Here is a 14360-nt window from a genome sequence, read left to right on the forward strand (position 1 = left end):
CAGAAATGAGATAGTCCTTAGTCTAATGTGAAGTTTCAATGATCAATTCAACCAAGACATACACAATTAGCACTAGATAATGTGACCCATCTCAATTATAGAAATATGCATTTATGACCTCCCACAAACAACTTGATAATCATAACTTTGAAGCTTTTCATTTGGCTTCATATACATCACATTATTTGATCTTTTTGAAACAATACATCTCATTGAGAGATCAATACTAGAAATTTTTGATATTTCAATTTGATGAGTGCCTTTGGCTTTTTAGGCATCATATATTTTATTTTTGGTCGTTTTTCCTTTTTCCTAGTCAAATACTAGTATGTGCGTCAGGCTTTTGCAGCTCAATATCTCTTTTCATTTGGAGATTTACATTTAGTGAGCTCTTTAAGTAAAAGCAATAAAATAAAATAGTGGGAAGATATATAGGCACAAGTCTATGCATGTCTCAAGATCAACAAAACTATTCACTAATCATTCACGACAAGGTTGAAGATCTATTTACAACAGTCACATAGATTTCAAGATTTCTCCCACAATGATATGAGTGCATAGGAAACAAGCTAAGCTCGTAGATGCACAAAGCCATTAGTACAAAGGTACAAGGCAAAACATGTTTTGAGACAAAACTCAACAATGTCGATCAAATTTTTGGATTTTCTACTTTTTATGTGTTTTTGGATTTTTGACACAAAAGCAAGAAAAGATTGATCAAAACAACAACATAAAAACATTTAAAAAGAAAGAAAGAAACAAACCAACAATTTTCAACACAAACAAGCAAAAAGTACACAACCAATCATAGTCACAAAGCATAGGAAGAATTGATGCATGGACATGTTGCAATGCTTATGTATGAGTACCCCTCTTCACCCACACGTCACGTGCGTTTGGGGTGATATCCCTATAGGATTGGGTATGAGAGTTAGGACTTTCAAACCTTCTAGTGAAGCTTTTCAAGCAGGTGGTGAAGGCATCGATCATCTTTATCACGTCCATCACACTGGAATCACCATTTCAACCTTTTGATGACTCAACAGCCTAAGTCCTCTTGTCATTTCTTGGTCCTCTTGACCTTTGATCAGTTGCATTCTTCAATGCTCTAAACCTATGACAATTTGGTTTGGTGTGTCCTTGAAGTCCACAATGATGACAAAAGTGGTTTGTTCTTGGACCTCTTTGTGATCTTGGAAGAGATTTCCCTCTAGCTTCAGGTTTGATCACTGATTGGTTACAGGGCTTGTTCAACACCCTTTGGTCAGCCATGTTCTTCCTCTTTTCATCCCCTACTTTCTTAGGTATAGAGGCAGCCACTACAGGTTCTTTGGCTCGCATAAACTTCACTTCTTTAGTGATTTTGATAGCTGAACTACTTTATCCGGTATATCCTAACTTGGATTTGTCTAAGAATTGTTTTTTTAGAGGAAATGACATTATCTAGTTTCTTAGTGGAGACCCTCTCTACCTTGGCATTTGCTTGAACTACCTCAAGCTCAAGAAATTTTATCTTTGAATAGGCTTCAGTAAGCTCTCCATTCAGTGTCTCTATCTCACACTTGGCCTCCTTATGTTGCACTAGGGGACTTCTATAGTCATTCTTTGCCTTCTTCATCCTTTTCACGGTTGCCTTGGCCACATGTACATATTCTCCTGATTTCTTAAGGAGTGAATTGAAGTTGTCTTGAAGGCCCCTTGTACTGTTATCTTTTTCACCATCCGATTCTTCTACAATTCCCATTGATTCCTCATCACTATGCTCCCCAAGCTCTTGTACAAGCAAATTCAAGTCCTCCGAAGACTCAACATGAGCAATAGTCATAAAAGCAGAATAATTCCCTTTTCTATCACAGCTTTCCTCAGAATCAGAATTGGATGAATCTGAGTCACTAAGAGTTGTGGCATACGCCTTGCCCTTCGATTTCAAATAATTGGGACACTCTTTCTTGAAATGTCTATGTCCGTTGCACTCGAAGCAGGTGATTCCTTGTGTAGATTGGGATTCCTTTCCATCTTTCTTTTTGAATTCCTTTTTCTCCTTCCCAGAACTTTAGAATTTCCCTTACCACCAAATTTTCCATTGTTCTTGAATTTCAAGAACTTTCGGAAATTTTTCACCAAATATGCCACATCTTTATCGACAACATTCTCATCTGATGAGTCGTGAGCTTCGACTCTTTCATCAACCATTTTAAGAGCAAGAGATTTGCTCTTCCTTTGTGTGGGAAATGACAATTCATAAGTTTGAAGTGAGCCAATCAGTTCTTGGATTTTGATATCATCAAGGTCCTTACTCTCTTCAATCGCTGTCACCTTGGCATGGAAGCTCTCTGGTAACAAACGAAGGATTTTTCTCACAACTTTGGAGTCCTCTGTTTTCTCCCCCAAGTTGAACTTGCCAATGACTACTTCATTCAGGTTGCTATAGAAAGAGTCAAAAGACTTGTCCTTACTCATTTTTAGCTCCTCGAAACGAGTAGTCAGCATCTGTAGCTTGGTATCCTTCACTTTCTTCGTTCCTTCATACATGGTCTCTAATATCTGCTATGCCTCCTTAGCAATAGAAATGTGAGATATCCTGTGAAACTCTTCTGGAGACACACCACAAAAAATAGCGTTATGTGCTTTGCTATTTGCATTAGACACTGCGAGGGTTGCCTTATCTCACGTGGATTTGGCAGCCTCTGGCCTAGTCCATCCAATATCCACCGTATCTGAAACGGTTTCATCCATTGAACACAAAAATGCCCTTATCCTGACTTTCCAAAAGGCATAGTTGCTACCATCAAAGTATGGTAGTGCATTTAAAGATTGAGACCGGTCCATCTCAATACGGAGTCAAGAATCGCACTAAGGTGTTTAAACCACAAAGAGTGCACCCACTCTGATACCAATTGAATGTTCAAATAGCGTGTAAAATACTATGAACGTTTAGACCCCTAAATTATAAATTATCAATTCAAGCTTAATATTAAACAATATACGTGCGGAAAATAAACATAAGCTAATAATAGAATTGATAAACAATCTACACCAAATAAAATCACATCCACAACAGAAATTAAATGGCAAAGATTAAGAGAAAAGAGATGCAAACACAAAGACAACACAACAATGTGTTATCGAAAAGGAAACTGAAGCCCAAGTATGGTGGTGCATTTAAAGATTGAGACCGGTCCATCTCAATATGGAGTCAAGGATCGCACTAAGGTGTTTAAACCACAAAGAGTGCATTCACTCTGATACCAATTGAATGTTCAAATAGCGTATAAAATACTATGAATGTTTAGACCCCAAAATTATAAATTACCAATTCAAGCTTAATATCAAACAATGTACGTGCGGAAAATAAACATAAGCTAAAAACAGAATTGATAAACAATCTACACCAAATAAAATCACATCCACAGCAGAAATTAAATGGCAAAGATTAAGGGAAGAGAGATGCAAACACAAGGACAACACAACAATGTGTTATAGAAGAGGAAACTGAAGCTCTCGGCGTAAAATCTCTCCGCTGCCCTCCAAGCGGTCAATAATCCACTAGAAAATGAAGTTGGAATATATGAACAGCAATAGACCCTCCAAGTCTAATTTACTCAGTTTACCTAAGCCCTTCAAGCTTCTTTTTCCAATGAGGTTACGCCGAACCTTTGTTTTTTCTAGCTTATTGGATTCCGCTATAGACTATAGCATTAACCAATAACTATTGGTCCCTTCCTAACTGCTTCCTAAAACACCAAATAGCCTTCTGACATATGTGGGTATGGTGAGAAAAGGATTTGGGTAAGAACCTCTCAAGGATGTAACAGTGGAGAGAGTGAGAGTAGAGGAATTTGAGGAGTCTCTATGTAAAGATTGTGGATGAATCAATCTTGTTTTTCTCTAGGGTTTCTCTCTCAAAATTCTCTCTGGAAGCTCTCTACATTTTGTGGGTATAAGGGTCTATATATAGTGGTGGGTGTTTGGAATGCAAAAAGTCATTTTTCTAAAACAGAGTTGGTTGGCGACTTGGCCTTGTGACTTGACTGAGCCATGAGTTCAAGCCGTGAGGTAACTGAACGACCAGTCTGGACTTTTTGTCTTGTAGTGCTCCAGCTAGCATGATGCTTCAGCTTCTCCGCATCCTTGGCACGTGAGCATCTTCTGGTGGCTTGCAAGTTGCGAGCCACCCATGAGATCCAATCGCGAGTCCCTACTTCACTGCACAATCTTGAGCAATTCTTCACACTCTCTCACACACTACCCTTACATAATTTCCACCTAAATAGAGGGTTTCTAAATGCTGAATTACAAGCAAATTTGGCACGGAATAAAGCCAATAGAATAGTTGATTAAATTCAACCTTACAACCACAAAAGAGACAAAACAGTTGTGCCCTTACTGCTATAAAAGATAAGAGTTTGAAAATTATTGTTAAAGGCTTGGTCTATGTATAAATTTAAGAAGAAGCCCTTATGAAAGGCTTCAACAAAACTCGGAGCATTGGATCTTAGGATTTTTCTTGTGTGTGTTGTTCAAGACTTTGGCAGTGGTTTTTAGAGCAATTAGTCGTTTTTTCTTTTTTCTTTTTTAATGCGGGTTTGGATAAAATAAAAATCTTTCTTGCTATTATGATTTTGGATTTGTGGAAGTTGAGAGTAACATTTTAGGGTCTTTTTTTGAGGGCTTGATAACATGTTGGAACAACACCTTAACTCAAAAGCTTACCCCAGAGGGTTTATTCCAACAAAATTTTATTACCACTTGTTACACTAGTCAGTATTATCCTATGTGAGACTCGATCACTTAACCAATAACATGAATGTTCCTATAATTTCTTTCTCATTTCTATAACTAAATCATTCTCATTTTATCCATGTAGTCAATTATGTAAGGCCTCTAATTTCAAATGAATAACCAGACTTGGCTACACGTATATTGATGTGGATTTTGGATGCCACAAAAGCAAAAGTTATAGAGCTCATTGAGAAATTTCTGTCTCTAGTGAACGAGCTATTTCAAACTCCCAAGAGTAACAATCCCACAGAAGGAAACAAGGAGCAGATGGAGGAAAAAATTAGATCATCATTGCTTCTCTCTGTTGTGATCCTCCTAATTGCGGTTGTGGCTCGAGTCCAAGCTGCTTGAATCACCATAGCATAAGCAGAGAAATGCAAGAATAAACCACATTATTTGATCAACAGTGGGGGCACCATTAGTTGATGAGTACCTATTAAATTTCAGCATTTTTTCCCCCTGTATTGTATATGTTGCAAAACGGTTATGTTTTCAAATATTTGAACTCCTACATTTGTTTAACAAGTAAATTCCTGAAGGTCTTGAAGGAAAACTCACATACTTCCAGTCTTCTATAATGAATATTATCAACCACGTTTGCCAAGTTAACTTCATCCATAACATTATCTGTTTGTAATTCAGCTTCAGCCTGCAGTATCCAACACCATTTAAACAATGCTACATACATCTCAGGTTGTGAACCCTGCATCGCTTTTTCTAAATTCATCTGTGTTCTTCCACTCACATTAATGAGTTGCTTATGCATGGTTAAAAAGGATTGCTTTCCCATTCTCAGGTCTAAACAATAATATATTGTCACTACCTCAGTATATAAAAGGCTAATTATCATGGCAATGAAATCCTGATTCGTTGTCAAGACCAATATGACATTACCAAGTCTCTATGAGAAAGGCTTCAAAAGGCGGTCTTTCGGCACATGATAAGGTATCGCTTTTCATACAAACACCAAATCATGTGGCCCTACCAACTTTCACGATCTACTCATTTCACATGCATATAGTATTCTTAAATCTTAAGTCTTCCAAAAGAAAATATGCATGTTATAAAAGGACCAAATAGAACGTCCAAGGAGAAAGGTAGGACGACAAAGCAGAACAGTAAACACTTTGTAAAGAAAAAGTTGGGCTCAACGCAAAGCCAACTCGGAATAGTCTATATTTTTCTTCATTGTTTCTAGTAAGAGAAAGTCTAGAGATATCCAAATCTACAGCGTGATTAAGTATCCCTTTGTGATTGGTAAACTTAAAATTTGCTTTAATTAAATTCATGTGATGGTCCCACGTGTAAGTCCTAAAATCCAATCACACAATGAAACCCAAGCAAGTTGTGAATGACCTAATCACTTCTCAATACCTTCCACCTAGGATTTTCTTCATAGACCCTCCCTCCCAAAACTCAGCTGTTGAGAAACACCTACCAAAAAACATTAAAATATATTCAAATTGAACGTGTACCCAAAATAGGCATGGCAAGGTGTTTTAAAACATGTTTATTTTCAAGGATGTTTAGCTCAGAAACTTGTCTTCCTATCCATTTATTAGCAGGTTCTAGTTAGCTCAACTGGTAAAGTCTCTGATGGTTGTATAAGAGATCTAGGGTTCAATCTCCGTCTACACCAAATTGATTGGTGTCTTGGTCTGATGATAAAGAGCTATCATCAGGAGAGGACACCATAGGTTGGAAATCTCTCAAAAAAAAAAAAAATCTATTTATCAATATTGAATTCCAAACGAAAAAAGGCAATGAATCATAATTTGAATGTCAAGTCCATAATATTGAAGCAGATAATAGTCTTACAACTTTCAGTATCTTCAGCACAGCCAAAAATCCCAGTTGTCCAATCTTCATCGGAAGGGGCTGGTAACTTTCGGTAGGGGTTGCCCACATTCAATACATCTATGGATGGCTAACTGTCAATAGGAGATTGAACCAGTTATTAAAAAAGAAAATAATGATATTCATGTTCTGATTGGAATCCATGCAATGGAATCACTCTTTCTTTTTTCTTCTTTTTTTTATTTTAATTTTATGTAATTAAATAATGTATTTATAAATAGGCAGCAAGGGCCACAACCAGTACGCAAGAAATATACAAGAGAACAGCAAAATGAATCTATTCTCTAAAATCTAAAAGGCCAACAAATTAGAAAACGAGAAACAAGACAAAGTAATAAAAAAATTCCACTAAAATCATTAAAAAAATAATAGCCTTATTGGTATTGATAAATTACCGATTGTTCCAAGCTTAGCTTATAGAAAATAGTAAATTTAATATTTGACCATAATTTAACATATTCATCCATATAAAAATGTGGTTTTCATTCCAAGGCTTTCATATTCAAATTTTCATTATAAAACAACAACAACAACAAAAAAAAACTTAGTCCCAAATTTTGGGGTCAGCTATGGATCCTTGACAAATTAGTCAGGGTCAGCCACATGTTCATTATATTATATCTAATACAATTTGCAACCCTTTGGTTAATATAAAAGCAAGAAACTAATTGGGCTAAGATATTCTACATAGTCATTGAATTGAATACCCCATAATCGCCAATACGCTCAAATGTCCAAACCTTCAAATTGTATATTTATACTTACATTCATACAAGCATCCACCGCAAAAAAGTAAACAGAGATGAGAAATTTAGCGGGAAAAGTGTGGAAACGGAAAATGAGACACAATACACGAATCACATTGTTTTTTTCAACGCTTCCCAACAAATCTTTCCCTTCCCATTTTCTCGGCAACCAAACAGAACAAAACAAAAAGTGAAACAACTATTAATAGTTATAAAACAAACAAAAAAACAGAGCAAAAAACATCGCAGCATTGACCGAATTGCATGAGAAACAAAAAAAAAACACAAACCCATTTTCGCAAACACACATACAAACAAGAATATGTAATTCGAAGAATCAGAATTATATATAAAAAAAAAAAATTTGGTGACACAGAGAGAGAGAGAGAACCTGTGGGACTTGAATGGGTTGGTTAAGCTCTCCAGGGTGATATCTTCGGCAGGGGCTTGATCTCTGACCAACTTCACGTAACGTGATGCATTCCCATCACCCATTTGATCTGTGATCTGATCTCAACAAACAAATCAACACAAAATCACAGAGAGCGAGAGAGAGAGAGAGATAGAAAATGTGTTTATAAGGAAATGGAGAATGTGAATGAATGAGAAAGAAAGAGAAAAATGGAAATGAGACGATGGGAGAGACCTGTTAATGTCTTAATGGGCTTTCACAAATTTACAAATCAATTAATTTTCAAAATCTCAAGTGGACAGGTTTTTTCTGTGTCTCATACTGAAACATTTTTATAGTTTTTAGATTTTACCAAAATTCTATAGTAGAGCGGTTTCGGTTTTATATTTTGGACTTTCCATATTATTATTTTCATGTCTTTAACTTCACACGTTGAAGTTGTTAGTTAGTTAGTTAAAACTTTATTATTATTTTATTAATTGGACATATTACCCTTTCATTTTTTATTTTTATGTTTATTTTTTTTTTTAAAAGGATGATTATGGTAAGGTGATCACAAATCGGTCAAACTCGAGTTGCACCTAAACCTGTCATTCAGGTAAATATTCGAGTGGATATCAAAGGAAGTAGGAATTCATTCCCACAAAGATCAACGGGAATGTCGACCCAAGATAAGAACTAGGTTTAGTTGGTCTCATTGATTTCAACAATTGTAACTTGATGATGGCGTGAATTTGAAAATATTGGAAGATTGAGAGGGAATGAGAAAATCGATAAGGGTTAAGACCAATGAGAGTAACCAACCATAAACCAAAAGTTTGAGACTGTGAGAGGTAAAGAAATGGAAGAGGATAAGGGGAGAAAGAAACCATGTAATAAATAACATTACATCACATGGTTTTCTTTATTTTGTTTCATTTTCAATAAAATAAGTGACAACCCAGTAAAACCCTCTATTTATAGGAAAAATATAATTAATTAAACCGTCATTTTGAGAGGTACCAGTATAATCTTACTCATTCACACGGGTTGGCCCCAATAGAAACAAATAGGTGTGGGACACCGTCTCTCACATCAAACAAAACTTAGAAGCAAAAAATTATGATTTTGAGAGAAAATGCTTATACATGAACCGATTTTTCACACAATCACTAATAGTCTCTGGTGGCACACTCTCTGTTTGCCAAGCTAGGCAATTCAATTCCATCCCTAATTATCAACGTTGAATCTTAGTTGTCCTTTTTCAGAATAACATTGATGCATGCGTCGGGGCCCATACAAATTAAGACTCAATTAAAACTTGGTTTGGTTGATTTAGTAAATAATAAATAAATTACATTTTACACCTTATTGCTATTTCCAATCTGGACCCATAACTTCAAAGGTTTCAAATTACAGCCTTAAATGTTTTTAAAGATATAGGCTTTGATTTGAAACTTTTGCGAGTTCAAGATTTAAGTTTATATGATCTATGTGAGTTCTAATTAACTTAACTGGTAAAATTTTTTATAGTTGAATAAGAGACTTATAGGTCAATTCCAACCTACACAAAAAACTAATTGGTATCTTCATCTAACAATGAAGAGTTATCATCAAGAGCAAATGTCGTAGGTTGAAACTCTCTTTAAAAAAAAGTGGTTTATATGACCCCTAATTTATAAACTATTTGATTTAAAATATAATTTATCTTCTTCTTATTTCTTTCTTCCGTCCCTTCTTTTATTTTGTCCTATTATTTGTAATAATAATGTTCACTCACTATAAAGATTACTATTTTAAGTAAATGATTAAATCCTGAGTTGGAGTTTGGACAAAGGAAAGGTATGGTCCTAATTCTTTTTTTAATTTGAGACCAAAAGACTTTTAATAACTTTTCTTTTGGATAGAACTTTTATAAATTTCTTGTTGGTTTTGACTGGTACCAAAAATAGATTCATGGTGTATATTTATTAAAGACTTTGAGCCAATCCCAATCCCAAATTCAATTAAATGGATTTTTTTCCCTTTTTAGAATTAATTGAATGGAATTGATTAAGACAAAGCATTAACTCAAGAAAAACGTTGGTATGATGTGGTTGTGTACTTGTCTAAGCGTTAGTCACGTTGATTTTAATGTTTAACATATTCTTATGGGACCCAATATAAGAACTCAGTTTGCAAGTTTGCAGATAAGGTGCATTTATTGATGTAATAAAGAGGGGAAAAAGATTTATTTAATATTGAAAAGGGGGAAAACATAAGAAGAGAGTATATTGTAATTTCATATGTTTTAAATAATCTAACCAAAGTTATGCATTTTTTTAATATTAAGTAAATTTCATCATATCACTAGCACTTTCACTCCCCAGGATACATCATACTTACAATATAAATTTACATTATAGACACACTAAATGTTATACACATTTGTAAAAAATGTATAATATTTACTATTTTTTGTGTATCTATCATGTAAATTTACACTGTATCGTGCAATGTTAAAAAAGAATTCCCTCTTGGTTTTTTAGCATATACCAAAGTTTTTGGTGAAGGTGGAATTCAATTAGAATAAGAGATTTTCACACAATTTAAGCTAAATGTATTTGCTAAAATGCTATTTTTAGCACTACAAACTACAAAAATAGGGTTGCATTGGTGGAGCCGTAGCTAAAATTTTTAGCTCTTGAGTAGCTCTGCACAGTAGCAATATAAAATATTTTATGTAATTGAAATTGTGGTTGTTATTTATTGTAGTGGATATATTATTTTTATTATGTTATTTATATTATTTTAATACATTAAATGCTAAAATAAAAATACCATAACGTTGAATGTTTTGTAAAATAAAATAGTAAAATAGATAAAATAATCTCTGTGAAAAAGATAAAATTTTTGGCATCAAAGGCTGATGCTATCCACTAATCCGAGCTATCAGGCACTCACCATGGAGCAAATCTTAGACTCATTTTCTTGAGATTTGAGACTTTGACACGTAACACTAATAAGAAATAGATACACACAGTGCCCACACTCTCCACCAACCTTTCGTACGCTTCAGTTCAATCTAGCCTAGGAATAGGATATAACCAAAATTGGAAAGAGAAGATAAAGAGTACACACAGTAGAGTGGAGAAGCCATGGGAGGAGGAGCACTGCATATTGACCTTCCTAAGATGCAGTTCAAAACTTCTTCCTCTAATCTTCCTTCTCTACCACCACCTTCTTTTTCTTCTTCATCTTCTTCTAATAATCTAAACCTTCCAGTTGCAGCAACTTTTGCTGGAAATCTTACAACATCTTGTTCTGCTACTAGATGCTCCAGCCACAGTGAAACTTGTGGAAAACTGGAGACTGTGGACGGAAGAGAAGAAAAAGGAGCAACTGGGTCTCTCTATAATCTTGTCTTTGGACAAGTTCCATCCCAGTTGGAGATTGAAAATTCAATTCATGCCCTCCAAAAGTGAGTAGTACAATCATGCTTCTTTTTTCTGATTATGCACGTTTTCAGTTTTTGTAATATTGAAAAATCTGCATCTAAATTCTAATGCCAGTTTAATAAAAAAAAATCGACTATGTCACTGCCTTATCTCTATTTTGGTGATCCTTTTGTTAAAATTTTTTAGTCCTAATGATTCAATTTGGAAGACTACTTTAAGTTCTTATTGAAATTAAATTTTTAGGTTGCTAATTTGGGTTATTTGGAAATAGTTTACAAAATAAGAGAGCTCATATATGGGCAGGACTGATGACTCCGCTTAATTCTTTATTAGTATGTAATACAAATCGGAAAAGTTTTTGAAGTGCTATGAAGCATATAATTACCTAATAATACACTTTCAGTTCGGATTTTTCTGCAGCTTTTAGCTGCTGTTCAGGTCTGCTACATTGTGAAACTAGGTTATCTGTGCTCAAGATCCCATATACCAAATTAGGATATCTCCATTCTTAAGCAGTATCATGTAACTTTATTAAGAATGATCTGGGCAACTTTCCTATTAGAAGTTAAAACCATGGTTTATTGTTCAAGATAGAACTTCAGAAAGAAGCATTCTAAAAAATTGAATTTTTTGCTGGAAAAATTTGTGTCCATGATGTCACTTTGAATGATTCCAGTAGTTGATAAGGTCATTTATGTTCTAACACCAACTTCTATTTCTCAAGTTTAACTTGTCTTGGATAAGTTTTAAAACAATACCAAGGTGATTCTAAGGATAATTGGCTTTTGTTACCTGTATAAATCCTTTATGCTGTTTCAATATACATTCCCATAAAAAAATATTACAATTTTCTGATCAGATTGTTTTCATAAACAGTTTTATGCTTGGGAAATCCTCATCTGCGTCAGAGTTGAAATGGCTAGAGCAGAAATTGGATTGTTTTGATCCAAGACTATTGCTATCTCAAGGATATAGAAGGCTTTGTGATGCATTTCAAATGCTGCAAACAGATCCTACTGTTAAGGTAAATTCTTGGTTTAGACTTTAATGTGGGCATTCTTCAAACTTGGTCAAGGTCCAATTCTCCCTTTGGATAATCTTAGAATTTGAAAATTGTTTTACCAAAAGCATTTCTGACATGATTGGCTCAAAGATGAGTCCTTCAGAAGTATTGTACCTTACCAAAGTTGCAAACGTCTTGTTCCTATTCATCCCCTCCTCTTCTTTGCTGATTTTTTTTTTTTGGATCTATGTTTATTTTTATCTTTAGACTCTTACTTGTTTCATCTGTAAGGAAAATGTCATTTCGTCTATGCAAATTTCTTTTCCAATTCAAAAAACCATATATAAATCAAATAATGGGTTTCAAATACTTAAAATTGGTATGTTTTGTTTTTCTTTTCTCTGGACAGACAGTAGGAATCTTTACCTGCTATTGTATGTCCCTTTAAGGAATCTAACTTGAATGCAGAGACTAGTGGTTTCTCTAGCATCTGATAAAGCTGTTTGGGATGCAATTTTGAGGAAGAGTCAGTTCGAGAGTTTCAATGGACACCCTACGCAGGTTTTCACTATTCTCATCACATATTTGGTTTGTGTTAATAGATGCACAAGAAATATATTCTTTTCTTTTATTTGTTTGGCCAAGTGACTCTTTCAATTGGAAAATCTGTCTGTCTTATGGTTAGATGCATCTCTGTTGGTATTGGAGGGGTAATCACACCACAACAATGGTGGCATTCCTCATATAAAATTTCCTACTTTGTCTCCTAGAGAAGTAGAGTGGTGATAACTTCCAATGCAATTAGTTTCTCTAGTGAATGGATATTACTCTACAGAGGGTTGTGTTTGTTCCTAAAGTTACAACTCTCCGATTGGGTATAAGGGTGTATAAGAAGGCCCCAAGTATTCAGGCCATTTGATCCCTATCTCCTCTCATTTCTAGAGAAACTTGCATGTGATTTTCACTCTCATGGGGTTTCATTTGTCTAGAACCAACTATCTCAACCATTAAATGGCCTTTGGATATTATGTGTTGGTGGTGGTGTTGTAATATATGTTAATAAAAATACAACTTTGGAGTAGACTTCTAGCATGAAAACATCCAACAGGTGAATGGATATATGAAGCGATATAGGGTAAGAGTTAGTAGCTTATGGTTGTGGTTATTTAGATACACACAAAAGAGACAAAACAGTTGTGCCCTTGCTGCTATAAAATTATAGAGGTTTGAAAATTATTGTTCAAGGCTTGGATAACAATGTATGAATTTCAAGCAATGAAAGCCCTTATGAAAGGCCTCAACAAAACTCGGAGCATTGGATCTTAGGATTTTACTTATGTGTGTGTGTTTTGTTCAAGGCTTTGGCAGTGGTTTTTAGAAGTGCTTTTTAGAGCAATCAGTGGTTTTTTCTTTTTTCTTTGGGTTTGGATAAAATAAAAATCTTTCTTGCTATTATGATTTTGGATTTGTGGAAGTTGAGAGTAACATCTTAGGGTCTTTTTTGAGGGCTTGATAACATGTTGGAACAACACCTTAACTCAAAAGCTTACCCCGAGGGTTTAATCAACAAAATTCTATTACCACTTGTTACTCTAGTCAGTATTATCCTATGTGAGACTTGATCACTTAACCAATAACATGAATATTCCTATAATTTATTTCTCATTTCTATAAATAACTTATTCTCATTTTATCCATGTAGTTAATTATGTAAGGCCTCTAATTTCTAATGAGAACCAGACTTGGCTACACGTATATTAAAGTGGATTTTGGATGCAACAAAAGCAAAAGTTATAGAGCTCATTGAGAAATTTCTGTCTCTAGTGAACGAGCTATTTCAACCTCCCAAGAGTAACAATCCCACGGAAGGAAACAAGGAGCAGATGGAGGAAAAATTAGATCATCATTGCTTCTCTCTGTTGTGATCCTCCTGATTGCAGTTGTGGCTCGAGCCCAAACTGCTTGAATCACCATAGCATAAGCAGAAGAATGCCAGAATAAACCACATTATTTGATCAACAGTGGGGCACCATTAGTTGATGAGTACCTATTAAATTTCAGCATTTTCCCCCTGCATTTTATATGTTGCAAAACGGTTATGTTTCCAAATATTTGACTCCTTCATTTGTTTCATAATAAATTTC

The 14360-nt window shown here is 34.8% G+C and overlaps 1 protein-coding gene and 1 non-coding gene across 3 annotated transcripts in view; one reads left to right on the forward strand and one right to left on the reverse strand.

Annotated features, from left to right (window-relative positions):
- Window positions 1–6598: 6598 nt before the first annotated feature.
- On the reverse strand, window positions 6599–8113 carry LOC111999381 (uncharacterized). Its single transcript, XR_010630155.1, has 3 exons — window positions 8032–8113; window positions 7777–7892; window positions 6599–6713 (listed from the first exon to the last, which is right to left on the reverse strand). It is a non-coding gene; the product is annotated as an uncharacterized LOC111999381 (transcript).
- Window positions 8114–10792: 2679 nt separating this feature from the next.
- LOC111999384 (uncharacterized) overlaps window positions 10793–14360 on the forward strand; it is a 63785-nt gene continuing 60217 nt past the window's right edge. The window contains exons 1-4 of one of the 2 annotated variants that reach the window (XM_024031510.2): window positions 10795–11236; window positions 12090–12237; window positions 12685–12777; window positions 13919–14353. In XM_024031510.2, the coding sequence (XP_023887278.2) occupies window positions 10914–11236; window positions 12090–12237; window positions 12685–12777; window positions 13919–13930 (576 nt within the window). In that variant the 5' untranslated portion in view covers window positions 10795–10913 and the 3' untranslated portion in view covers window positions 13931–14353. Of the gene's footprint in view, window positions 11237–12089; window positions 12238–12684; window positions 12778–13918; window positions 14354–14360 lie in introns of those variants that run through there. The other variant, XM_065776634.1, reaches the window with a different exon arrangement.

The sequence above is a fragment of the Quercus suber genome, unplaced genomic scaffold, assembly GCF_002906115.3.
Source record: "Quercus suber isolate HL8 unplaced genomic scaffold, Cork oak 2.0 scaffold_137, whole genome shotgun sequence".
Lineage (NCBI taxonomy): Eukaryota > Viridiplantae > Streptophyta > Magnoliopsida > Fagales > Fagaceae > Quercus > Quercus suber.